General features: G+C 52.8%; 11 protein-coding genes across 11 annotated transcripts; 4 read left to right on the plus strand and 7 right to left on the minus strand.

The window, feature by feature from the left end:
* Window positions 1–102: 102 nt before the first annotated feature.
* On the plus strand, window positions 103–1,252 carry N0V89_012243 (uncharacterized protein; the record flags this gene model as incomplete). Its single annotated transcript, XM_056220965.1, has 2 exons — window positions 103–914; window positions 1,006–1,252. 2 exons carry the CDS (start codon window positions 103–105, stop codon window positions 1,250–1,252), a joined length of 1,059 nt encoding a protein of 352 aa, XP_056064952.1.
* A 367-nt stretch (window positions 1,253–1,619) lies between these two features.
* On the minus strand, window positions 1,620–2,824 carry N0V89_012244 (uncharacterized protein; the record flags this gene model as incomplete). The annotated part of the gene is made up of 3 exons (XM_056220966.1): window positions 1,620–1,881; window positions 1,933–2,126; window positions 2,180–2,824. The coding sequence occupies 3 exons, from the start codon at window positions 2,822–2,824 to the stop codon at window positions 1,620–1,622; spliced, it is 1,101 nt and encodes a 366-aa protein (XP_056064953.1).
* A 633-nt stretch (window positions 2,825–3,457) lies between these two features.
* N0V89_012245 (uncharacterized protein) lies at window positions 3,458–4,266 on the minus strand (the record flags this gene model as incomplete). Its single annotated transcript, XM_056220967.1, has 2 exons — window positions 3,458–3,557; window positions 3,713–4,266. The coding sequence occupies 2 exons, from the start codon at window positions 4,264–4,266 to the stop codon at window positions 3,458–3,460; spliced, it is 654 nt and encodes a 217-aa protein (XP_056064954.1).
* Window positions 4,267–5,938: 1,672 nt separating this feature from the next.
* On the plus strand, window positions 5,939–7,626 carry cdc1 (DNA polymerase delta small subunit Cdc1; the record flags this gene model as incomplete). The annotated part of the gene is made up of 4 exons (XM_056220968.1): window positions 5,939–5,979; window positions 6,031–6,214; window positions 6,298–6,429; window positions 6,490–7,626. 4 exons carry the CDS (start codon window positions 5,939–5,941, stop codon window positions 7,624–7,626), a joined length of 1,494 nt encoding a protein of 497 aa, XP_056064955.1.
* Window positions 7,627–7,814: 188 nt separating this feature from the next.
* On the minus strand, window positions 7,815–9,192 carry N0V89_012247 (uncharacterized protein; the record flags this gene model as incomplete). The annotated part of the gene is made up of 3 exons (XM_056220969.1): window positions 7,815–8,165; window positions 8,220–9,002; window positions 9,142–9,192. The coding sequence occupies 3 exons, from the start codon at window positions 9,190–9,192 to the stop codon at window positions 7,815–7,817; spliced, it is 1,185 nt and encodes a 394-aa protein (XP_056064956.1).
* A 311-nt stretch (window positions 9,193–9,503) lies between these two features.
* Window positions 9,504–11,162, minus strand: N0V89_012248 (uncharacterized protein; the record flags this gene model as incomplete). The annotated part of the gene is made up of 2 exons (XM_056220970.1): window positions 9,504–10,285; window positions 10,400–11,162. 2 exons carry the CDS (start codon window positions 11,160–11,162, stop codon window positions 9,504–9,506), a joined length of 1,545 nt encoding a protein of 514 aa, XP_056064957.1.
* Window positions 11,163–11,803: 641 nt separating this feature from the next.
* Window positions 11,804–14,445, minus strand: N0V89_012249 (uncharacterized protein; the record flags this gene model as incomplete). Its single annotated transcript, XM_056220971.1, has 4 exons — window positions 11,804–13,125; window positions 13,208–14,061; window positions 14,109–14,275; window positions 14,323–14,445. The coding sequence occupies 4 exons, from the start codon at window positions 14,443–14,445 to the stop codon at window positions 11,804–11,806; spliced, it is 2,466 nt and encodes an 821-aa protein (XP_056064958.1).
* Window positions 14,446–15,916: 1,471 nt separating this feature from the next.
* Window positions 15,917–16,525, plus strand: N0V89_012250 (uncharacterized protein; the record flags this gene model as incomplete). The annotated part of the gene is made up of 3 exons (XM_056220972.1): window positions 15,917–15,938; window positions 15,998–16,156; window positions 16,347–16,525. 3 exons carry the CDS (start codon window positions 15,917–15,919, stop codon window positions 16,523–16,525), a joined length of 360 nt encoding a protein of 119 aa, XP_056064959.1.
* Window positions 16,526–17,282: 757 nt separating this feature from the next.
* Window positions 17,283–18,863, minus strand: N0V89_012251 (uncharacterized protein; the record flags this gene model as incomplete). The annotated part of the gene is made up of 3 exons (XM_056220973.1): window positions 17,283–18,259; window positions 18,307–18,531; window positions 18,599–18,863. The coding sequence occupies 3 exons, from the start codon at window positions 18,861–18,863 to the stop codon at window positions 17,283–17,285; spliced, it is 1,467 nt and encodes a 488-aa protein (XP_056064960.1).
* A 762-nt stretch (window positions 18,864–19,625) lies between these two features.
* BET2 (Rab geranylgeranyltransferase) lies at window positions 19,626–20,745 on the minus strand (the record flags this gene model as incomplete). The annotated part of the gene is made up of 4 exons (XM_056220974.1): window positions 19,626–19,751; window positions 19,796–20,247; window positions 20,295–20,580; window positions 20,644–20,745. 4 exons carry the CDS (start codon window positions 20,743–20,745, stop codon window positions 19,626–19,628), a joined length of 966 nt encoding a protein of 321 aa, XP_056064961.1.
* Window positions 20,746–22,216: 1,471 nt separating this feature from the next.
* N0V89_012253 (uncharacterized protein) lies at window positions 22,217–24,555 on the plus strand (the record flags this gene model as incomplete). Its single annotated transcript, XM_056220975.1, has 4 exons — window positions 22,217–22,586; window positions 22,723–23,431; window positions 23,484–23,578; window positions 23,627–24,555. 4 exons carry the CDS (start codon window positions 22,217–22,219, stop codon window positions 24,553–24,555), a joined length of 2,103 nt encoding a protein of 700 aa, XP_056064962.1.
* Window positions 24,556–25,333: the final 778 nt, after the last annotated feature.

Here is a 25,333-nt window from a genome sequence, read left to right on the forward strand (position 1 = left end):
TTCATCGTCAACTCCAGCTTTCACAGTCTTACAGGCGACAGACGTAACATAATTTGCACCAGACTCTAATAGCTCGAGCCTCGCGCTTCGTCAATTCCCGCAATGACTCTTGACTACGCCTCCCTCACCGCAATCCCCATAAGCTACGCCTCGTGCTCCCTAGGCTCCCCTTCCTCACCACCTCCTCTACTCGACCGCCTCGACGCCATCTCCGTCGCAAATTTCACCGCCATTGAGCTCTCCTTCCCCGATATCCTCTCCTACGGCGAAATCGTCCTCGGACATTCACCCGACCCAAAGGACTATGACGAGCTCGTCAAGGTCGCCGAGGCCATCAAGAAAGAATGTGACACGCGCAAACTCGGCATCATGATGCTGCAGCCCTTCGCCAACTTCGAGGGTTGGAAAGAAGGTAGTGACGGTCGGAAGGACGCATGGGAGCGAGCACGCGGTTGGGTACGCATAATGCAAGCTGCCGGGACAGACATGCTGCAGGTTGGGAGCACGGATACACCGCTCGAGAACGTTGATTTAGCCAAGGTGGTGCCTGATCTACGAGAGCTGTGTGACATGCTCAAGCCTCACGGGTTCAAGGTTGCCTACGAAAATTGGTGCTGGAGCTCGCATGCGCCGGACTGGAAGCACGTATGGCGAATCGTCAAGGAAGTAGATCGTGACAACATCGGTCTTTGCCTCGATACGTTCCAGACTGCTGGCGGAGAGTGGGCGGATCCAACCACTGAATCGGGCCTACTCGACGATGTCTCCAAGATTGAGCTCATCCACAGATTTTCAGCCAGCTTGGAGGACCTTTCCAAGACTATTCCCAAAGACAAGATCTATCTCCTGCAGATCAGTGACGCGTATGAAGTGCCCGAGCCGCTGAGCAAAGAAGTGGATGAGCAGGGGCTAAGGCAAGTTTCCCGGCTACAAAGGGGATGCATTCTTTCCGCCAAGCGAACTTCTATGAGACATACACTGACTTTGTACCTTCGGGTTTGGCAGACCTCGCGGCAGGTGGAGTCATGATTTCAGGCCGCTGCCGTACAACGGAGGATACCTACCCGTTGTTGATGTTGTGACTGCGGTCCTGCGCACTGGTTTCCGAGGCTGGTTCAGCTACGAGGTTTTCGATGGAGGCCCAGATGGAAAGGGCAAGGATCAAGATCTTGTTGCTTATGCGCAGACTGCTTACAACGTTCAACAACGGCTGATTGCCGAAGCTGCAGGCAAGAAATACAAACCGCAATAGTAGCGGCACGGTATCGACCTTCACGATCACGAACACATCGAATTTTCGCAGGCCTCCGGCAACGCCAGATTGCAGTTCTCTCACAAGGTTGAGTTGGGAGATGAGGAGTAATATTGTATATTCGAACACAAAAGCGTTAGCATGCTGCAGTGCAGTACAATATGGGAGGACTTTAGTTGAAGGGATCACAATAGGATGATGCTACGATGTGAACAAGAAACTGCAGGCCAGATCGATTTTCGATCCTTCATGTAACTGGAAGCTCTCTCTTATGTCTCTTGGTCAGCTCATAAAATCCACATCTTGGGTCCATTGAATGACATGACCGTAACACCGAACCTCGTCAGGCAGCAAACGTTCGCCCATTTCAGCTGTCCAAGCTCTTCAGTACGGTAAGTACACGCGAGCTCTGTTCAACCTGCACCCAATGACCCGCGTCAGGCACCACAAAAGTCTCGACATCTGGGAGCAGACCAGATTTGCGGCCTTCATCAGCCGTCTGTTGGGCAAGCTCAGGTCGGCCAACAGCATCAGCCGCCCCAGAGATGAAGACGACGTGCTTGTTGATGGACTGACGGGCAGTTTCCAAGGTGGGAGATCTATTCAGTCCGGCCATGGCAGCCTTGTACCTATAATCTCACGTCAGCGGGTTGGTAGACCGATTCATGATCCCAACGTACCAATTCAACGGACCAGTGTATCCTCCCCCCAACATGATCCTATCGTGGATTTTCCACTCCTGCTCCGTAATATAACCAGGCTTAGATGATTGCTTATCAGCTTCAAGCCATGCCTTCAAGCTACCGATTGGGCAGACATCCGTCTTCCAGGTTGAAGCGTTGTGCGGATATAGTAGAGAAGTGAAGGATTCGTGCTGTTAAACAATCAGTGGCGGTTTGCTCAATACGCCTGCTAGAGTTGACTCACATGCTTCTCAATGACGCTCGCTGCATCACTCTCATTGAAGAAGTTCCAATACCCATAGACAGGGTACCCGAAAGCCGCTTGGGTTTTTGTGTTGATGGCGGTCAAGTTGATCGGATTAGGTCCTACGGGTGAGTACGGTGTCGCCAAGAAAGCCAAACTCTTGAACAACTCCGGGTGACAGTACCACATCGTACTTAGAAGACCCGATCCCCTTCTTTGCGTTAGATAATCTCTGCTTAGTCTTGTGGCGGTAACATACCAGTCATGCCCGACGCCGACGACGTTCGCGATACCCTCATGCTGTAGAATTTCCGTAACATGACCGCTGATCTTCTCTTGGGCATATTCCTCTACTGCAGTAGGCTTCGAAGTGGCACCATAGCCTAGAAGATCTGGCGCAATGACACCGAAACCGTCAGCTGTCAGATCCTTGACAGTGTGGCGCCAGTCGTATGAAGAACTTGGGAAGCCATGGAGCAGGAGGTATGTTCCACGTCCATAGCTTGCGGGTGCGATGGTGTACGAGTACGTATGGCCGCCGGCAACGGCGAGGGTCTTCACGGTTGCCACGTTCTTCAGTGCATTTGCCGAGGAGACAACGGCGAACATAGTCAGCAGAGATCGGAGACCTCGCATCCACGCCATGGCTGTAGTTTTGGGAGTGCTAGATCTGAGTTGGCAACGAGAGCGCATCAGACGTGGGTGGAAACAAGCTGGAGGCACAGTTCAAATAGTTTCTGAGAAGGCACGTGCGGCACAGGAAGCTGGAGGCAGGTGCGCTTGTGCCATTCACAGCAAGGCGGCTACTTGCTCCTTCACTAACAGAGGGTTTCCGGCACTTTGCCGAGACATCGTTGAGTTGAATCATTGACTGTGCGAAATATCGGACATGGCTCCTGCGAGGGCGCTCTCGCACGACTGCTTTAGGCATTCACGCTTGATGGGTTCCACGGAGAGCGCGTTGTTATTGTTGGGGCGGATTGGGAGGCCCATATCTAATTTCTGTCGGCCATATGAGCCTCATTCTTTGTGCGCTTGTTGAACATAACCATCCAAAGGATATCTTGAGAGTACTGCTGAAATTGGTTTCCCCCAAACTTCAATTGCGTGGTATGAGTGATAGAAATCGATCCATGTGAATAACTCTGTCGCGCAGTCATACGGCGCCCTTGCGACCATAGGTATCGCACAGGTGTGGGATCAAGAAAGGTATCTTGGATGCTGGAACAAGAAAACAAAGTTTAAAAATCAATGCGCCTATCCGTCCATCCCCACACCTTACTTACAGCCCGCCCAGATACCGCCATCACAGAATCCCTTCGCCGAATCCAACGCGGGCAAAGCAGAACTCGTAGTTTCAAGAGCAACGGCGTCTTCACTAAGAACAACGATCAGCGTCCGCGTCCACGACAACCCTTTTCTAACGCTAGACACACGAAGACAAAGTCAGCAAAAACAACAACAACAGACGATAATCATGGGCAAACGTCTCGTTTACCATCAGGGTAAGGGCAAGGGCACCGGGCGGCAGACCTAGCCTTCTTAATGCTCTGCATTGACGTTGGTGTAGCCTTCTTCACCGTCGTAACTGTCGTGATCGGCTTTCCACAATGGATGCCTGGGTACGGGTACGGACAGCGCGGACCCTGCGAAACCACGATAGTCTTGACTTCATCGGCTACGGAAGGTTTCGACGAAGATTTAGTTTCTGGTGCTGAAGTAGGCTCGGGCGCGTTAGTGTTCGGCACAAGCATGCTAGGAGTAGGCTTAGAAGATGTTTTGAGTGCAATAGCAGTCTTGAGATTGGTGCTCACCAGAGACTGCGCAACTGGAATCTTGATGTTGACAGTGATTGCGTCCCGCTTGTATACGCTCGCAACATACCCGCCGGTGGCGATGGTGGAGGGCGACTCGGTAGGGACGACGATAACACTAGACGTAGCGGCTGCGGTCGTTGAGGCTGGTGTCACAGTTTGGTAAACCTGTGTCGAACTTGACATCGCGCTGAAGCTGGGTGTGACAGTGGAATAGGACGTGAGCATCACTGAGTCATTGTTTGTCGCCATTGAGTAGCCCGGAGTGGTCATTGACACGGCGATGGGAGTGATGATAGACGAGCTGAGTACGACTAGATTATAGCATGTGGGGACCAGCGTGAAAGATGCTGAAGGCGCCATTACAGTAGGATAACCACCTGTACTGTTGTTCACTCCATAAGAGGACAGAGGGCCACCCCTGTAGAAAGAACGAGTCGGCTGTATAGGTGTAGTAGCAGGGTAGCTGAGCCCCCGGTAGAAAAGAAGGTAAGACAGCTGGCGAGGAAGGAGCGACTGGTCAAGCGACAAGAGCAGAGCTGTGTACACCTACTGGGCATCCACTCGACTCAGGCACATGAACCAAGCTGGAACTCACACCCGGGACTATGCTAGACTCAAGAAATACTGAGGAGAGGGCTAGAGCCGACGAGATATCCAGAAGTCCCAGGAACAGGAGTGGGCACAAATCCCGTCAGTGACGTGATAAGAAGAAGCAGGCAAAGTCAGGGTTTGCATACTAGTCGTGTGAACAGTCGTTAGCACTTCCGTAGGCGTTGTGGGAGCCGGAGCTGTGATATAGACGGGTTCTGTAGTAGAGGGACTGCATCTGGTGCTACTACTGAAGAATGACAGAGCTGATTGCAATCTCGTTTCCCCATTCTGACCAAGGAAGCAAGAAGACGAGAACAGCCTTTGTCCACGAATTGGGGAAAAGGAGTTCGACATAGAGGATCGAAGTTACTTGTGTGTAGGCCATGCAATCAAAGAGCTCGAAGCTATGCAGAAGGTCAAGAAAGGATACTGTATCAGTGACGTTTGCTTTGAGCTACTCTAAGCTTTTTAAATCTCATATAAGAGTGGCCATTGTTGCGCGATCTAGATCATTATGTCATCTTTCAACGGCCAATGATCGAGAATGCGTTCCAATTGAATGAGGCCACTACGGCCATCGGTTATTTTGTTGGTGGTGATCGGCTTGAACAGCATTAAACAGGTGACCGGAAGTTTGCGGGGGTCTTCCTGCCGATTACACGCACCTATTAGCTGGGCTTGATCATTGCTCAGGTTCTTGAGCAAGATTGTCTTAGTCATTCTTTCCTAGACGGGTTCTGCAAGTCCAATCTCATTCTCAGGAGATTGTGCGAGCATGCCTCACAAGAAAATTAGGCCAAATTGAGTGAGTGTTGATCGATTAGGAATCTGCTCCGAGTGTTGACCTGTCTAAATATAGCTGCATCGATATCCTTCCTTAGATGATGCTTCATACGGTCCAATTCGAGTCCAGTGTTTGACTTCGTCTGCAAGTAAACATCGATAGCAAAATTTGCAATCCCTGTGATCGTAGATTGGAGGTCCTTATGTCTACCGAGATTGATACGCCGGAGCTCACCGTGGAGTGGTTGCCTCCCTTGACTAGGCTGCAGAACCAGGAGGCGGATAGATGGTGCCTGTCGTCGAAGTCCAGCTCGCGCATGTCAGTAGCCACAAGCTTCGTACTGGCCTCCGTGGGCAAAGATAGAAATATCGATGAAATTTCCTAGTAAAGGCTATTCTGTGCCAATCCTAGGATAGACTACGCGATCAGTGATGCGAGACGCTCTTATGGTGCCTAAATGGGTAAGCGCGTCGCGAACGCGTTCCCCAACTTTCTGAATCGCGATGGGCACAAGGACAGCATCACGACTTAACGTCTTCCCTTCTCTAACGTTGCCACGTCACAACAATGGTTTCAAAGGATGGAGATCTGCTGAGAGGGGAGCCCTTGTGAGTTTGACGCAGTAATGAAGCTGCGCATACATGCTAATCACTTCGCAGCGAAGACCCCGCGTCCGTGTCGTCTCGAAATGCATCCGCTTACAGGCCCTTACACACTTTCGAGCTGCCGAAAGGACCCGAGAAACACTACCAGCAGCAATTTGCGGACATGTACTTTCTACGATTAGCACAATTGAAGAAAGCTGTGAAGCAGAAGGCGCATGAGGCGTGGGATGAATTCGAGGTACGACACCGCATACAAGGAAGCTGGATGTATACACAGCGTCGTGGATGGGCGAAACGAGGTTAACAGCTAACTTTGATCAGTTGGCCGGCGACAAAGCGAAATTTGTGGAACGAGTACTCGACGTGCGGCAAGGCGAGCTGTGTTGGGTCGTGGGGACTGTGTACATGGAGATGACGCTGAAGCCCAACGTGCTCGACGACATATCGAAAGAGGTACGCATGATGCTATGTTGGCTCTTTGCTTCACGCAAAACTGACAGCTACGCCACGCAGCACTGGATTGCAGCTCCTCCACCCCGCGAGACCTACGTAAGCCCATCCGGCACAGACGATATGATGCTCGAAGACGAATCAGGACGCCTCCGCGTCACCGGCGACTCCTTAAACTCACACTACGTAACGGGCTGTATCCTCGCCGCACTGGGCACCGAACAAGCCGACGGCTCCTTCCAAGTCATTGCAACACAATACGCTGACCTCCCACGACAACCGCAGCGCTGGGAGGCCGAAGATTCGGCTTTCACAGTGGCAAAGAAGCCGATCCCAAAACGCGAGAAATCGGGAAAACTAGCCCTAGTTTCCGGCCTCGATATAACCGGCACAGAAGATGACGACCTTATTTTAGATTTGCTGATGGAGTACCTCACAGGCGAAGCATCAGGGCCTCCAGACCAGAGCAGTGCATCTAATATAAGCCGGCTTGTCATAGCTGGCAACTCACTCTCCAACGCTTCTCCAATCCTTTCAAGAGAAGAGTTCAACGTAAAGAAAGGTGCAAAGAAAAACTATGGCTACGATGCCTCCTCCTACAACGCCACTCCCGCCGAGAAATTCGACGCCTTCCTCGCTGAAATTCTCTCAACCCTACCAGTCACCCTCCTCCCTGGTGAGAACGACCCCGCCAACGTGGCCCTCCCGCAACAGCCCCTTCACCCAGCGCTCTTCCCACTCTGCAGAGCGTACGCAAATCCGCCAGCAGTATCAAATGAGTCACTTGAGGGCCTCGATTCCGTAACGAACCCGTGGGAAGCTGATGTAGAGGGCTGGAGAGTATTGGGCACCGGTGGTCAGACAGTCGACGACTTGCTGAAATACGTGGATGGCGTTCAGCCGCTTGAGGTCATGGAGATGATGCTGAGATGGCGGTGTCTAGCGCCCACAGCGCCCGACACATTGTGGTGCTATCCATTTCAGGACGATGATCCTTTGATATTGAGGGAATGCCCTCACATCTATTTTGCGGGCAATAGGGAGAAGTTCGAGACGAATGTTGTGGAGGGTCCGGCGGGGCAGCAGGTGCTGATTGTGGGAGTACCGAAATTCAGCAAAACCGGGCAGATTGTGTTGGTGGACATGGAGACGCTGGAGGTCGAGCTCGTGGAGGTAGGTGTTGTACAGCCGGGTTCATAGCAAACGAAGGTGTAGGAATGAACAGCTGCAGAAATCGGTCGACAAGGGAAGTGGCAATGGAAGGGAAATGAGGCGGCATGATACCCGTATTTAGCACTGCACATGAACAGGAACCTCATCAAAGATCTGATTGCATCGAAACTCTGCAATTCAGTCCATCACTACTATCATGACTTTAAATCTCACATTCATACGACCTCTTTGCCCTCCGCGTCGATTTGTGCCTGATCCATGATCACGATGCCTTTGCCTTTCATTTTCCCGCTCTCCGCTAACTCGATCAGCCTATCCATCTCACCAAGACCCATGAAAGCATTCGCGTTGACGGAGATGCCGTGCTTAGCGACGAGTTGGAGCATGTCGTTGGCCTCTTGCGCCGAGCAGATCAGCGAGCCGCGGAATCTTATGTCTCGGAAAATCAGCTCTTGGAAGGGGATGGATACGTTGTCAGGCTGTTGATTGTTAAGGTCAGCCTCGAATTTGTTTGCAAGAGCATGATGAAGAAGGAAATTCGGACATGGTGTCCTGAGCTCAGTTGCCTCAAGTACACTATAGAGCACTGAAGTTGGTGAGTATAGAGAAGATACACATACCTGTGCAACCTGAACAACCGTCCCATGCATACGCGTGATCGCGCAACTCGTAGCCGCTGCTGTCTTGGCGTCGCTGATATTGACTGTAGCAGCTACCCCCTCTCCATTTGTGGCTTCTTTAACCTCCTTCACCACTGCTTCATCGCCCTTCCGCGCATCAATGACAACATCCGCGCCTCCTTTCTGCGTCAATTCCAGCCCCTCGTCTCGCGCATCGACACCCACAACATTCAACCTAAGCGCTTTAGCAAATTGTACGCCTAGATGGCCCAGCCCGCCTCCAGATCCCACGAGTGCAATCCATTCCCCTTCTTTCAGCCCCGCAAGCACTATGCCTTTATACACGGTGCAACCCGCGCATGCTAGCGGGGCAGCCGTTTTGAAAGACACTTTGTCAGGTAATTTAGCAGCCCACCGACTATCGATTCTAGCATACTCCGCGAAATATCCATCTGCGCCTTTGACACCGCAGTAAGCGGCGTTTGCGCAGTATTGAGTAGAGGATTCAGGGCCACGACAGTCGCCGCACGCTCCACAGTGGTGGTAGATTATGCCACCCATTACGCGGTCATGCGGCTTGAAGTTCTCGACTGAGGAGCCGACCGCGACAACGGTGCCGGAGCCTTCGTGTGAACCAGTGCAGGGCAGGTTTGTGCCCATTATGCCGTGTTGGACCATGAAGTCGGTGTGGCAGAGGGAGGCGACGGCAACGCGGATGAGGAGGTCTTCGGGGGCGAGGTCAGTGGGGACAGGGACGTTGTTTATTTTGTAGGGTTTGTCGAACTGGGGAAGTTATTAGCTGTGGTATGTGGAGATCCGTTGCGTATCTGGACTTTTTGGGGATTGAAGTGTGCTGGGATATTTCATTTGCAATTATCGCTGATGTGCGAACCGAACATGAACTTTGGAGGGAGCGGCGTACCTCTATGACTTGTGCAGCTTGCATCGTTTCTGGTATCTGTTGAGAAGCCATGTTGCTCTTCGAGATAGCTCTTATCCCGTTGGAAGAGAAGTTTAGTGCTTTGTGTGCGGCGCTCTCCTTGAGCGCTCAAATTTTCTGGTATTTGACAGGTGTTCAGTCCGGACCATATCCAAGCGCGCCATGATGTATTTGAACCCTGGAGGAGACGCTCCGAGGTCCAACGATGTTTCCGAACCCCAGCCCCGCGACGCACTAAGCGATACTCACTCGGAAACAGTGATGACGTTACGTCTGTTATCTCCGTGGTTTGGTACTAGCGCGGGGAAATAGTCGAATCCCCAAGCTGTGCACTCCGGTTCTCCTTACTTCGCTAGCGCGGCCAGCTGCGCGGATGTCGGACAGGGATCATTCCAGACCATGAAATTAGATTCATCCTTCAGCTTCCCTTCCAGCTCCTCCGCTAGCATTATCGCTTGCCTTGTCCCAATTGTTCGAGCCATGAAGTAGAGCTGATCGACAGCCCATCGTGTCAGTCGTGGACCATATTCACTTCGTCCAATCTCATAAAGTGGCCCGATCAGATGGTCCAGTCCGGTCGATTTGAAAGGCTCCAAAAAGGTTCCTTGAGGATGTATTGTAAACATTCTATTGCGCAGGTTTACTGCCTCAATGCCTTTTCTGAGTAGGTCGAGATCTTGCTTGACTTGGTGCGGGAAAGCGACCTGCCCCGTGAGCTGAGGCGTTGATGCGCATATATCCAGCATCTGTGAACTGATTACATCTTTGCACTTGCTGATATGAGCACATGCCTCTTCGTATGAAAAGAGCGGGGGAGAAGACTGCAGACCCTTGTTGACCTGGGTGCGCACAAACTTGAAGAGACGTATTCGGCATGTTCTGAGGATGTTCCACATGTTGATGACCCAAGGATTCGTGTAGATGTGGTAAAAGTTTCCAAAGACGTTTTCTGCGGGCATTTTCAACTGCACAGTCTCATATCTCCATAGAGTCTGAAGCATGAACTTAATGAGGTCCAGTTCAGCGTCAAGTTTCAACACATCGGCCACTCTGGACACGGGATCGCCGTCTTCATCTTGCATGAGCGCAATTGCCTTCTCCAATACCTCAACCTGGTGTTCCACCCCTTTGTTATGTCAGTCACGTTCCATACATTAGAAGTATATGCACAAAGGTCAAGAATTGACCCTATTCAAGGGCTCCAAAGCTGAACGAACCCTTCAAGGGTTTGGGTACGTACCGTGCATGGTGTAGTCATTCAGAGAAGTTAGAAATTTATACAATCGTGCAATCTTTTTCGGTATAGGCGTCCCAAGCTCAACGCCTTTGGTCATAGTGAGCCTGTAGAATTGCACGAAGATTTGCCTGGCGAGGTCGTTCCTGAACTGGGTTTCGCCACGGAGTGCGAAAAGAGTTTCTGCGCCTTTAAGGTGCTGCATCCATGCCCGCAACGAGTGCTTTTCGAAAACGAAGTTCTCATACACTCCGAGGAGAATAACCGACACCAGTGTGCTGTCTTCGTAGACCTTGACTGAGTCGCCCAATGCTTCATTAGTCAATGCCAGCGCACGCGCATAATGCTCCTGAGCTTTATTCATCAGCGACTGTGACTTGTTTGCTGTAGCAAGTGTTGCTAGGCTCGCAGCATGCGCGCTGCTTTGCAGAGACGCATCAATCTCTGGTCCACTCAGCATCTGAAAGAGCCATTGGTAGTTGCTTCGCCCAGCGACAGCTGGTTGCAATAAGTTGTTGGCGGCAAAGAAAGCAAGCGCTTGGTGTTCGATCGAGGGGTTCATGGACCTTCCAGGACTTCCTGATCGTGACACCGTCGCAATGGCTCGTAGTGATTCCGAAGATGATGAAGAATCGCTTGGAGAGTTTTCGGATGAAACCCGCACCGGAAGTGTTTTGGAGGTCAACTTCTTTTCCTTCTTCTTCTTTGAAAGCACCTCATATCTCTTTTGTGCCTTGTTCATGACTACGTTACTCTCGTTCTTGAACATCATCGAGAGAGGGTCTCGATAGCCATGGCATTCCTTTCCAGCCCTGATACATTGGGAGCATGATGGCCTTTTGAGGTCGCACTGGAAGCGGTTAAGAAATCACACACGGAGACACATCTTCGTTTCTTACTTTGACTTTCCTATCTCGACAATGCTTGCAGCCTTTCGAAGGCTTACCGACATTTGGCATTCTTTCGTGTCGAATTGCTGCTCATCTGGATAACAACAACGCCTCGAACACGGTATACCAACTCGTGCATGACAAACGTGAGTCACTGCTCGTCGTGAGGTAACGATGCCTCCGTACGTAGTGTAAAAGCACTTGATGTGACGACTGAGTAGGCGGAGCGTTGCTTTGCTGATCCGTGCCTCGGCTCCTTTCGGCGGAAGAATTGTGCACGACCCATGCGCCTAAGCTGAAACGGACGTCATGCTTTCTAACCCGAACATACAATGAACGCTGGTATCATATACAAATAAGCCGCGACAGATGCATGCGAATCATGTTCATTAACATGCGGGACCAGAATCTAGAGCATTCACACTTTTAACCGTGCAATTACGAAAAATTCGACGACTTCAGTCATCAGAGTATTATTGTTATTAGTCCATCTACGAGCATCTACAGCTTCAGATCTCGGCTAGCTCCCCTCAATGTCTACATTGACAACACTGTCGATGTGCTGTGTCGACTGGCCAAACGAAAAGTCATACCGCCCATTGTCAACCTTCCATTTGTAGCTCGTCTGGTCGAAGTAGGCGAAGTCCTTCAGGTCTATTGAATGCGTCACCTTCTCCTCCTTTCCGGCTTCTAAAAATACTTTCTTGAATGCAACCAATGTCTTGATTGGATGCTCGGAAGATTGCTTGGACCTGCCAACGTAGAGTTGTACAACGGTGGCGCCGGCCTGTTTCCCAGTGTTGGAAACAGTGACTTCAGCTGTGAACTTGCCGTTTGACGCTTGCGAGACCTTGGCATCCTTGAGGATGAAAGTGGTGTACGAGAGACCGAAACCGAAAGGAAACTGGACCTTGTCTTGCGAGATGCGGTCGTAATGACGATATCCAACAAAGACGCCCTCTTCATACTTGACCGTAAGCTGGCCGTCCTTCTTCTCGCCTGGAAAATTGCCGTGGGCGGGCGAGTACTCAATTCGCTTGGGCCAAGACACAGGGAGTCTGCCGGATGGATTGATTGCACCAGAGAGAACATCTGCGATTGCGTTTCCAGCCTCTTGTCCCGGGAACCACGCTTGCACCACGGCAGAGACCGTCGAAAGCCAAGGCATTGCAACAGCTACTCCAGTGGAGTTTACGACAATCGTCTTGGCATTAGCAGCCGCAACAGCTTCCACAAGCTTGTCCTGAGAGCGGTCCTTGTTCGGAAGATGGAAAGCGGCTTGATCTTGGCCTTCTGTTTCCCAAACAGGAGTGTGACCTGTGAACACGATCGCATAGTCGCACTCCTTAGCGACGTCCACTGCTTGAGAAACGAGATCTTGGTCGTGCTCTTTCGCGTACATAAAGCCCATTCGGAAGCCCGGCATGCCAGCCAAAATTCCCCCGAAATCGGATCCCTCTTTACCCGGCGCTTCAGATTCGATGCGAATGTTGTAGGACTGGCCCGCGGTGAAGGCGTAGGTGAACTCTGTCTCTGGATTTCCTCCGAACAAGAATCCCATGCTGTCGTTTGTACTCTGCTTTTGTTCAAACACGACTTTGTCGTTGATCTTCACACGGCTGGGTCCAATTCCAGAGCCTGCAATGTAGTGTTCGCCAGTCTCAGTGGGAACGAAGGTGGTCGTTAATTCAAGATCCTTCCACTTCACGTCCTCGTTGAACAAGCCAGTGAAAGCAGCCTCCTTGTGACCGTGCAGTGTCAAAGTAGGTCTGTCACCTTTGCCGGCTTCGAAAGCTTTGAGAGTCCATCCAGGCCTGCCTTTTGAGTCCGTACAGCCTACTGCTAGAGGAGGTAAGAGACGATAGGTATGAGCACCTTAGAATCTGTCAGACCTTGACTTCAATGGACGTATAAATCAACTTACCTTGCGCAAACTTGAATTCTACGTCATCGCCATAGGTGTTGTGCATGCCTTCCCAGGGTGAGATTCGGTAATGAGAATGTAAGGAAGCGCTTCCACCACCGTGAATCAAAGCCTCTTTCGCAAGACCGAGCATCGCAACCTTCTTGCCCTTCACTTGATCTTTCTTCAAAGGAAGCACGTCATTCTCGTTCTTGAGAAGGACGATTCCTTGTCCGCCAACATTCCGAATGAGTTTGCGGTGCTCTGGTTTGTCTTCAGACCGCTCAGGGGGGATTCTGGGATCCTTGAATGCCCCAATCTTCCGAATCAACTCCAGAACATTTCTCACGCGGTCGTTAATCGTTTCCTCATTCACCTCGCCGTTCTTGATAGCATCTTTCACACCTTTGTACGTTCGATGACGCGTGGGGCCAGGCATTTCAAGGTCAAGCCCGGCGTTGAGCGAGTCCGCCGTAGAGTTGGTTCCTCCCCAGTCACTCATCACCAGACCTTTCCAGCCCCACTCCCCTCGAAGAACTTTCTCCAGGAGAAATTTGCTAGCATCTGCGTGAGTACCGTTGACCTGATTGTAGGAAGTCATGAAAGCCCAGGGATTAGCTTCCTTGACGGCGATTTCGAAGGGCTTCAAGTAAATCTCTCGCAAAGCGCGCTCTGATATGACCTCGTTCACGGTCAATCGGTCGGTTTCTTGCTCGTTCGCAGCGAAGTGTTTGCATGTACCGGCCACTCCCTTCTCTTGTAGTCCGATGACATATTGGGCAGCAAGCTTGCCGGTGAGAAGGGGGTCCTCGGAAAAGCTTTCGAAGTTTCTTCCTCCAAGCGGGTGCCTGTGGTTACACATGGTAGGCCCAAGCCTAAGTAGGGTCAGATCTCACTACAAGTATGACGTGTTGAAACGTACAACACTCGAGACCCCTTAGTTTGTGTCTCCTCGGCAAGGGCATGACCGACTTGTCTGATAAGTTCGGGGTTCCAAGTGGATGCCGAACAGCACGAGGCTGGAAAGCATGCTGCTCGTGTCCCGCCACTGAACGTCTCGCCACGGGCACCGTTGGGACCATCAGATACCTGGTGGTGTCAAACTGCGATCATGCATTAGTGTTCAGCTAACGTACCTTTATTGCCGGAACACCCTTCTCCGCGACTGGTACAGTCTGCCAAAAGTCCTTTCCAGCAAGAAGAGACACCTTCTCTTCCAGAGTCAGGGTGTGGAGAATATCCTCAACGTTCGCATCCATTTTGAGTATCCGCAAATGCAACAGATGATGAAGAAAGGCAGCCTAATGTGATCTGAAAACCACAAGGAAAAGGCTTCAGCACTGTAATGAGGGGTATCCGCGACCTGTTTGACACTGGCGTCGGTTGCCAATAGCCTTTATACGCCATCGACACTTCGATAGCCCGGCCATCTGGCCCGCAACTCCGCGACATCCCCAGCTGTGGAGTGGGCAAGATGTACACGATTGGATGCCGCGATCCGATATGGCTAGCCCGATATCAAGCGTTACCGAAGTTCACCCAGCGCATTGCCCATTGGGCGTAAGGCCGAGGGCCGAGCCGTAGAGGAAGCGATGATATCCCGATGATTCTCCATCACAGAAGACTGGACGTCAGCAGATGCGCGTAAGATGTGGGGTCTCAAGGATACGAGGAGACACGACTTGTGGGGGGTTGCGTAGCGACATGGTTCACGAACCAAGCTGACGGAAATACCCAACGTGGCTTAGTAAGACAACTGTGCACACGCCAACCCACGTGCGCTAGCTTGCACTTGTACTTCGTCCTGCGTAGTAACGTCTATCGTAATCGTTCCTCCATCAAACAGCAAAGCTTGCTCGGCGTCATTCTTTCCTACTTGTTATTTTGTTTTGTGGCGCCATAACACGATGAGTGCAACTCGAGTAGCTGCCGAGCTGAAACGGCGGCACCCATTGCAAAGGTTCAATGCACCTGGCAAAGGAGTATCAGGCGCAACTCACGTACGTCTCATCACGCGTGGCTTTCGCTTGATCCGCTCTGATGTTGATTAGGTTGTTGGCCTCATCAGCTTCTACCGCTCGTTCAAATTGTAAGAGAATCCTCTCCGTGGGCCCGAGCAAGCGCAGACGCTAAGACTATCGCAGCCTAGTTGACAACCCTAACATCATTGTACGTGAAAGATGATTGACTCGTCTCATTTATGGAGTACTATAAGCCCGACTTTCTAAATCCGTCCCATTCTTCTGCCTATCAGGTTCTCCTTGAGACGTTTATTTTGATTATCTCTTTTGATTGCCGACCCGACTCATCCTACACCATAATCAATTACATCTTGCCCAATGTCTTTAGTCGTCACCTTCAGTCATCATTCATGTGCAAGTCTCAAAAGACACTTCCGCCAGGAACTCCGCTTCCTATGTCTATTAATTTCTCTCACAGAATGAGTCATTCGGCTGGCACCTCCAATATCTCACCATTCTCGGTCTCTCAATCTCAACAACATGTTTCAGCATCGGCCTGCTCGCAGACATAACTGCCTCACAACGGTTGTTCGCCATCAAGAACTACCTTGCACTCGTCGCCGCTCCGATAGAGATTCTCATTAGCATACTTTACTGGGGACTGCGAGCCGTACGCATTTCATCTCTGCTGTTAACAAAGCCAGGTACTAAACACAGACAGATCGATCCGAAGCTTGTCATCCCGCCTGATCTGCCTATGCCGCCCATAATGGACGATCTAGGCTTCCACTGTATGTTTTTTTTTCCTATGCTATAAATCAGAAGCCAATGGCTGACTTGCCCGACCTAGTCTTCCCATCTCTATTGCTCTCGCTAGACGCGCTCCTCCTTTCGCCTCCCTGGCCTAGTAGCCCCGTCAACCCGCGCGCCTCCCTCATCTCCTTGATTTCCTCCACAGTAATCGCCTTCCTCTACTGGTTTTGGATCGAGCTGTGCTACTCGCGAAACGGTGCGTCTGCCCCCGGTTTCCTACCAAACAGGCCTTCTTCACAGACTTTGTTGCACGCCAATCTCTTCGAAGGTTTTCGCGTGTTCCTGTAGTCTCCTCCATCTGATTACCGCCGCACCAGGCCGACCCCTGGCCCTCGACAAACCTCTACTCCCCTAACCCCACACTCCCGACTGATTGATACCCGCAGGCTTCTACCCCTACCCCATTTTCTCCCTCCTCAACACGCCCCAGCGCATTGGTCTCTTCGCCGCAAGCGGAGTCGCCATGTGGGCCGTGGGCGCCGGACTGCGCTGGTGCTACCGCGTTATCAACGGTATTGAAGCGGACCCCACGCTTGAGTGTGAAGAAGATAAGAAAGCGAGGTAGATGGGACGTAGGGGCGCAATGGTGAGAAAAATAAGGTGTGAAGATCGAGAGGGTACGAGGAACGGCTTTTCGGCGCGGAAGGAGTCTGTGACAAGATGAAGTGCGGGGGCAGCCTGGACGCTGTACGGTCCTTGAATACGACGTTATACATAGAGAGCATGTTACCCCAGATGGATCATCCACAAGCCGAGTCTGCTAATATAGACGTCTTTCGTAGCGTTGCCTCGGTATGCTTGTTGCCTACAGCATGTATTTTGGCCAGCGTAGCTATTCAGTATCATACGCACCATGTAGTTGGGCGAATGATATACCGAAACACCTTCATTAAGCATGCATTTGCAGTGGATATTGTACAAGCCCATCAGCCTTGTCTCCATCCATGCTCGCAAACAAATTTGGGTAACGAGAGTATGCCAAACCAAGGGCCAGGAAACCCTCGAAGAAGAATGCAGTCAACGACTGCTATAGTACATGTCCAAACGGTAAGAGATGCCATGATCATAATTATACTACTTGTACATGATGCCATAAGCCGTAAACCGTAAGCTTGAAGTAGGAGGAAACAGTCCGCATACATTGTTGTCGCTCTCGCCTGCTGAAGATGAAACGTAAAATCAAAACAAGAAGCGAGAGTCGACAGCTGAGTGCTCAGAGTGGTGCCAAGATGGCCCGCACTGAAAGCCACGAAGGTACCCCCTTTCGTGGCGTAATGATGAGAGTGGCTCTAAGGAGCCGTATCGCTGGACAGCGGTGTCAGTTAAGCTGTGGATGGCGACGGCGGGGCCGTGAGGGTGCGATTATCGTCGTCATCCTGGCTCGGGTGGTAGCCATGCATCGGCATGTAAAGCTGATTGTGGTATTGAACGGCAGGATGCTCTTGGGTGAGCCCATAAGTGAAGGCCTGGTAGTGGAAGGCAGCAGGTTGATGGGCGTGGTGATTCTCATATGCTGACGCATGGTGGAACACAGGTGGCATGTTCTCTTTGTTCTCAGTCCTGTGTTCGAGTTGGAAAGGGTGGCGGTTGTAATTTTTATATGGAGATACAGTCGGAGCCGGCGTTGGGGAAAGTTGATGGTGGAAGCCAGCAGTGAGAGTATGGAATGGCGCAGGCTGGCCGAAAGATACATCGTCATCTTGGAAGACTTCAAACCTCCGCTTTCGCTTGGGAGCGCGATCTCCATAGCTGTTCCCGCGGTCAGACCGAGCGTGCTCGTCCTCGTGGCTTCCGCGACCAACATGAGATTGTTGAACGAGAGTAACGCGGCGCTGCCGGCGGGACGCGTTGACGTCCAGGGCAGCTAGGGCCGGTCGCGCCAACGCGGGCGTCGGACTCTCGGCTTTGATCATCTCGTCATCTTCATCGTCGTAAACGGAGCTTGAAATCCTTCGCTGGCGCTTGAAAGAGCCCGTGGGCGTGAAGATGAGCTCAGTAGGCTCCACTTCTTGTGAGTTGGTCTCCAACTGTTCAACGACAGAGCTGTCCTTCTTCTGGTTGCGCTTGCGACGCATCTCAGGTGTGGCCGAATCGAATATGTCCATGCCTGGCCAATAGACGCCCTTGAGCTTGGTGCTCTCGCTAACCGCCATGGTGTCTGCTGAGCCTATATCGGCGGGATCGTCGCCAATGGCGTACGAATCCTCACGGACTGCGTTGTGGTATCGATGGCGCTCGCTTGGGTCCGAATATTCGCTCGACGTGTCGTAGTCGTTCGTATAGCTGCGAGAGCTTGCACCTGAGCAATGTTAGATCAGGTCTTGTCTTTCCGGGGGTAACACGCACGTGAATCTGTGCCGGGCCAATACTGCATATGAGCACCAAATACGCGAGGCGGTCGCTGCCGTAGAACGGGCCCTGGCCGGGGAGTCGACGTGGGCGTAACGGCGGTCTCGAGTTTGATCAACTGTTGCTCGGACAGGCGAGGGTCGAGTAGATTACCCACGGCAGCGCGAGGACGAGCAGGGCGGGGAATCGGAGCCTCGATTTTTGGCGCGGGCGTCTGGCGAGCTGCAGCAGAAATCAGTACTTATGCACGTTTCGGAGTGAAGCAGGCAGAGCAGGTTAAGACGCGTACCGACAGGCCTCGTCCGCGAGCGGCGTTTGTCCTTCTGTGTCATCCGGTCCGACATCAGATCCTCGACGTTCCATTCGGCATACCATCGGTCGTAAGACTCAACTAGACGGCGTGCAGCGTCATCGTTGCCGGAACGAACCTTGATCTTGTAGTAATTGGAAAGGTGGCCCTTGCTGGCAATGTGGGTGAGCAAATGAGATACATCGCTGAAGTTAGGACGCTTGGGGCAAATGCTGCAGTGAAGGGGTATGTTGGCGGAGGCCATGGCCGCCACTGTGGAACGCAGACGCTCAGAACGCGGCACAATGAAGTGAAAAGTGAAAGTGCTGTCCCTGCAGCGTAGTTGGTAACGAAAGAGAGCGACTTGAAAGGAGCGGGTGGATGATTGAGAAGGAGAAGAGGTGATGAAAGAGCAGGCTTGATAAGACTAGCTAGGCTTCCCAGTCACTGCCGCAGCTGTAGTTGCACCATTGACGCGAGGGATGAAGCACGGGAATTGGAAGCAGGCACAGATGGCCTCGGGAGAACAACGGAGGAAAGAGGCAAGCAATGGAAAGAAAGAGGAGAAGGGTGAGGGACGGTGGATGCCGTTTTCCAGCCTGTACCACGTGGGAGAACTAGCAAGAACGGCAACAGTCGGTATGCTTGACCCAGTACCCAACTCTTCGGGATAGAAAACGTAGTGAGAGGATCAGTATTCTGTCAATATGAAATGAAGGGTATGAAGATTGAGAGGAGAACAGTTGTAGTTTCGATGCACCAAGGTAGCGCGTGAGCACGTGAACAATGTTAGCTCGGAGGCTCAAGCACTTGAGTCGTTGGGGGAGCGTGCTGACCCGCGCCTTCAACATCCATGGAGATGTCTACCCGTCCACATGGCTCTCTCACTTCATGGTCACCAGGCATCATGGTTATTGAGAAACTTCCTCGCCTCATTCATTTACCTAGGCATCGCTGCACAACATCCCGGGGCATGCAACTGCACCTATGTTAGCTTCTTAGAATAGGCGACTGGGCGAGAGACCTACTACACAGGGTCTACCTCCGCAAGCCCAGGATACTTGAGCAGACTGAGTCCCGCTATGCCAAAATGCGTGTGGAAAACATCTACCATGTCGCCAGGTCTGTCGGACAGACCTCCCAAGTCAGGGTCCTGCATTTGTTAGACGCGCTATGGAGGTTCAGCGTCTTACCCACCTGGCAACCGAGTATGAATGCAGTCAACTTCTCGCCGTCTATCCAATGCAATTTGTTGATCATAGCGAGGCTACTCATCACCCACCAGCTGTAGCACACATCCTCCGTCTTCTCCGGCCTTCCGTTTAGCCCACCGTTCTTGAGCTGTCGTTCACTCAACCACGCCCCCAACCTTTCTTGATTGACCAGGTCGAGTCTGTCCGCAATGGTCAACGCGCCCACGCATGTGTAAACTTGGCCCGAATGGGACTCAGCGCCCGGACTGGTCCCGTACGCGCCGTCAAAATTGACACAAGAGTTGATGTGCTGGACTGCTTTGTCGACGTTGACCAAATCGAGCAGTCCCAAGAGAGATAGGGATAAGAAGGCATTAAATATGAATCTCGTGTCCTTCTCGCCCCACTCATCACCAGCAAAGGTGCCTGTTTCCGGGTCCTGGAGACTGGCAATCCCTACATCTCGTGAGCACAGCGATATCAAGCTACTAGTCCAAACATACACTGGCCGACTTTGCGGCGCCCATGCTCCATGTGCGCTTCAAGCTTGTCAAAAGCGTCCAGCGTCGCGATGATCTGCACGGCGCTGCAAGTGTACAGCATGTGTGCATCGTGTCCCGGTGCAGCACCAAAGCCACCGCTCTCGTGCAGGCAGGAGAAGACGAATTTGAGAATGCCGTCGCGGGGCAGCGCTTCAGGATGGCCGAGCAGATGCAGGGCGGTCATGCCCCAGTACAGGCCGTTGAGCCTGAGATGCTCGGTGAGCCAGTACTCGAGTTCATCTTTGCGCTGCGGCAGTCAGTGCTATCCTGTGCGCACCCCAAACGCAGCGTGCACTGAAGGCAGACGCACAGTATCGAGACTCTGGATGTAGCTGACGTGCTTGTCGACATACAAGCGCGTCTCGGCAGGCAGGGAGGCCATGCCTCGACCAGGCCCAGAGACAAGAGACATGGCCCTGGCGCTGGGACGGGCAGCGGGTGATGTTCTGCGGTTGTGTGTGGAGCGGAGACTGGTGCATAAAGACCATTGCCATGGGCCCGTCAGCGAGGCTGTTGGCGTCCGCGGGAGCCGGCGCCTGAAACCCTCTTCGCAGAGCCTTGGCCCTACTCGGGGCTCACTCACACGCTGCGTGTGAGCGAGCGCCTGGTGCTGAGACTGCCGCCGCATGCAGGCAATTCTCCTGCTGCACCGTCGACGCGCTGTCTCTGCGCGTCAGAGCCCCGTCGCGCATCCCTCCCTCCCCATCCATCCATCCGCTGCTGTCGCCGGCCCCCAACTAGTGCGCCGTAGTATACTTTGTAGAAGCGCGACCTCTGTGCCTGTGCCTGGCGCAAACGGCCCTGGGCCCGAGCGTCCTCCAGCATCCTCACACGTCGCTGTCGCTGTCGCTGCCGCTGCCGCTGCTCCTCTCGTCCCGCAGGCCACGGGACCTTTCCAGACCTCTCCCCGCCGTGAGCCTTTGACTGTCTGTGCCCGTCGCCAGAACCTCGCCGTTCGACGACCGCCGCCCTTCACCGCGCCCTGCCGCACCGCCTGCTGCCAAACGCGTCCCGCCGACGGGCCCCCAGCAGCACCCAGCAGCACTCATTTACTGGCAGCGCAGCCGCCGTCTGCGCCGACCTGGACCTCCCTGTACGCAGCCCACATTGACGGTGCACGCCTCTTTGACTTGCTCAGGTCATTCTCCCTTGTTCTGGCGCAGGTGAGTGCTGCCCGACCCGGCGTTGGGACTGCCCCCTCCTTTGTTTCAACACCGTGGCAGGTCAATGTGGTACCGCAGGTCGGCTATGGCTTCTCGTACTGACAGTAGCAAGCACGCAGCCCTGAACCTCGCGCCATCCCGCCGAATCGCCCTCTGAGTCAACAGCACCGTAAGCGTAGACTGTACGCACTCGTCGGTCGCACAAACGCCGCGTCCGGATCGACAGCGGGATCCCGCAGGCCTGCCGTTCTCCCTGCTCTACGCAGCATCACACTCGCCCCTCGCTGCGCACGCATTCGTGTGCTCCTGCAGACGGCAGTGCAAAGAGCAGTCCTCCACCACAGCAGGGTTGCCACGGTTCGTGCTACCTTCTCCTGGCCTCTAATACTCCCCAGCCTGGAACTGCTGCCCGTTTTCTACACACGCTGACAACCATGCGCGATTACAGTCCCCTTAACCGTACGCCCACTTTCGAATACCACATACATCACCCGCCGCCGCATGTTCCCGTGCTCATAAAGCCGTCTCCTCGCCCTACGTACCGCTCGCCCGACCCACCGAACTATTTCACTCACTCCCAGGTCGAGGCGCCATACACCGAGGTATTTTGCCCACCTCCAAATATCTCGTCCGCGAAGCAGGAGATCGGCATTGTTCTATGCCACAGCTGTACTAAGACGTACCCAGTCTTGGAGCCCGCCACGGAAATCACTTCGAAAAATGCCCAAATCGTCTTCTTTGTCCCTAGCCATGCGGTCCAAAGGCGGAAACGAAAACGTAAACTCTCCGCTTAGCCCTGTAAGCCCATCGTCCCCAGACATGAACGGCAACGGCCTCAACGGTACAACACCGACCGCCCCTTACCACGACATGCCTGCATCGCCCGCCTCGCCTAAGCCCCGAAAGGACTCCAAGAGCATCTTTTCCAACTTCTCCGCCACGCGGTCTTCATCGCGCCTGATAAATCCCGAAAAGGCGGGTCGCCAATTGCCCGAACCACGAGAGGGTCAAGCCGCGATCTATGTGAATGGTCGTAGCGGTAATTCCACGCCAGACCTGAGTCGTCCGGTCCAAACACCAAATTCCGATGGTAAGTGACCTACAGCACACATGCCGAACGTTCGATTCCGTGCGATTATTGTTTCCTTCTCCAGGGAACCATGCGGATCTCGATTTGTTGGCGTAGTGTTGTCTTATTACTTTGCATTGCCAACTGACAGCAACAGACAATCGATCCGAAAACATTGCATTCGAGCAGCCAAGCGGTTCCAGCAAGTCATCCGAGGCAGCAGAGGTCGGTCAAGATACTCCGAACTCCAAGCACGATAAAACGAAAGCGAAGAAACAGGGCGGTATGCCTGGACGATCGAGGTCGATTAAAACCGATGAAGGGCCCGGGCGAACGAAACTCAACAAAGTCCAGCCTGCCAAACTGTCACCAGATCCGACTGCATCTTGGTCGCAAAATGGCGATGCTGTACCTTTAAAAAGTGCGCCGATGGACAAGGACAAATCATGGCGTTCGAACATGGCTTTTGGCAAGTTACGAACGCACTCTGCAGACCGTCACGATGCCTCTCAGCTCGCACCACGTGATCCAGATGATGCGCGAAGAGACAGAGGGGAACAGAGCTCGGTGGCCTCGGGTTCATTCAACGAGAGTCGTGGCGCTCAGTTGATGTCCAACATGGGTTCAGGTGCTATGAAAGTTGGCGAGAAACTCAATTCCGCTCGTAAGGGTCTCTTTGGGAAGTTGGGACGGAGCTCGAGCAACCACGAAAGAGAGCTCCAAATGCCTAAGGAACAATATCAGTTCAAGATTATCCACACGCCATTGGTCGAACAGACGAGATTAACTAGAATCTCAAGTCGTCTGGAAAACTCCAAAGACAAGACAGAGTTCTGGATGCCAGCGCTACCCTGGCGCTGTATTGAGTATGTTCCTGCTGCTTGCTTGAGAGATCACGTTCACTGACTGGCGTCACAGCTATTTAAACATGAGAGGATGTGAAGAGGAAGGCCTTTATCGTGTTCCTGGCGCCGCTCATCAGATCCGATACTACGAGCAAAAGTTCGATCAAGGTGCGTGTACCGTTGCATCACGCCCAGCGTGTGGCTGACTTTTGATAGATCGAGATATCGACCTCATCGCTGATGAAAACCTAAACGACCCGAATGTCATCGGCTCGTTGTTCAAAAATTGGCTGCGACAATTGCCTGACGAAATCTTTCCCAAGGCTATTCAGTCGCGGATTCAACAAGAGTGCCAAGGTGCGAAAAGTACACCTCAGCTTCTGAAAGACGAGCTCTCGAAGCTGCCGCCATTCAACTATTACCTCCTGTTCGCCATCACCTGCCACATCAGCCTGCTGCACTCGTGCTCCGAATTCAACAAGATGAACTACAACAATCTGTGCATATGCTTTCAACCCGCAATCAAGATCGATGCGTTTTGCTTCCAATTCCTGATTCTGGACTGGCGCAATTGCTGGCAGGGGTGCTGGACGGAGAAGGAATATCTTGTTGAAGAGGTGAGGTTGCTGGAGACCGTAGAAACCCAGACAAGGCCCCAACCCACTCCATCTCGTAACGGACACGGCTCCAGCAAGACGAAAGGCTCACAATCATCGGGATTTCTCGGAGACAATTTCAAGTCTTCTTCAGCACGAAACGAGTCGAGGGACCGAAAAGCTCCCTCTTCGCGGGGAGTATCTTCAGACCGAAGCCTGGCTTCCGGACGTGCTACTCCGCCGAACGTGTCTCTACTCTCTTCCGAGAAGTCCAGTAGCTCCAAGCGTGGAGGTGCGCATGAAAGGGACCTCTCGGCGGACCGAGCGATTTCTTCGTCGGACAGCCGCGAAGCGTTCAATGCGCGTGCGACTCCCAAACGAGCACCACCCTCAGTCAGGGCCGACGCGGTAGACAACGAAGACATGGGCGCAACGCCCACTCAGGCGCAGCACAGCAGAGGCCCCTCGGAGAGCCAGTTTCGCCTCGATCTCAGCAATCCGCCCAGTTCCCCATTCTCAATAGACTTTAATGGACCTAATGGACGATAACGGAAGACGTACAACGCGGACCATGATTTTCTACGGAAAGTGTTCATGTGCGTTGGATGATGAACGAGGGTACAGTCTCGATTTTGCTTTTCTACTTCCTACCTACTGCATGTTTTGGGTTCTGTGTTGGCTGCCGCGATGTCGCGATACCCGTTCTCGAATCCTTTTGGGCTCGTGGCAGCACTTGTAGTCTTTTGGTCAATTAGCACTAAGCGGTGGAGTTAGGTTGCATGCGAGTTGCATTTTGGCGTCATTATTAGGTCGACTTCCCATGTCCCGATGCTTTGATGGTTCGATGGTTTGACGGAGCACTAGCGGGGATGGAGAGGGACTTGTACGATATATCGGTATAGCGTAGAGGTGGACGAAGAGAATTTCCGTTGAACTTTGCGGTGTGCTCCGACAAGCGTGCAATGGCCGTGCATTAGCTCCACCATGCATCTCTTGGAGCGTGCGCCGCTCCGCGCTACGCGAAACCAAGGCGGAGAGATTCGAGACCAGACCGCGGGATGCTGCAACTGGGCGGCATGACGTATGGTCAGGAACGGCCAGCGGCTGACAGCGCGTTTTGAGCGTTGCTTGCATCGGCTGCCGATCGACATCGCCCGCACCTTTGCGCTCTCTCCCACTTTAGAGAGAAAGGGCAATTGCGCCCTCATCCTTCCTGCCACTTCGCGACGCTGTGTGTATCCTTTGCATCGCCTGGCCGATCCCTCTTCTCCTCCATCACCCTCGCACCTCCGCCGCGCACCTATTTTTACTGCTTGTTGCAGCACAT

This window comes from Didymosphaeria variabile (assembly GCF_027946475.1).
Source record: "Didymosphaeria variabile strain IMI 356815 chromosome Unknown scaffold_10, whole genome shotgun sequence".
NCBI classification, from domain to species: domain Eukaryota; kingdom Fungi; phylum Ascomycota; class Dothideomycetes; order Pleosporales; family Didymosphaeriaceae; genus Didymosphaeria; species Didymosphaeria variabile.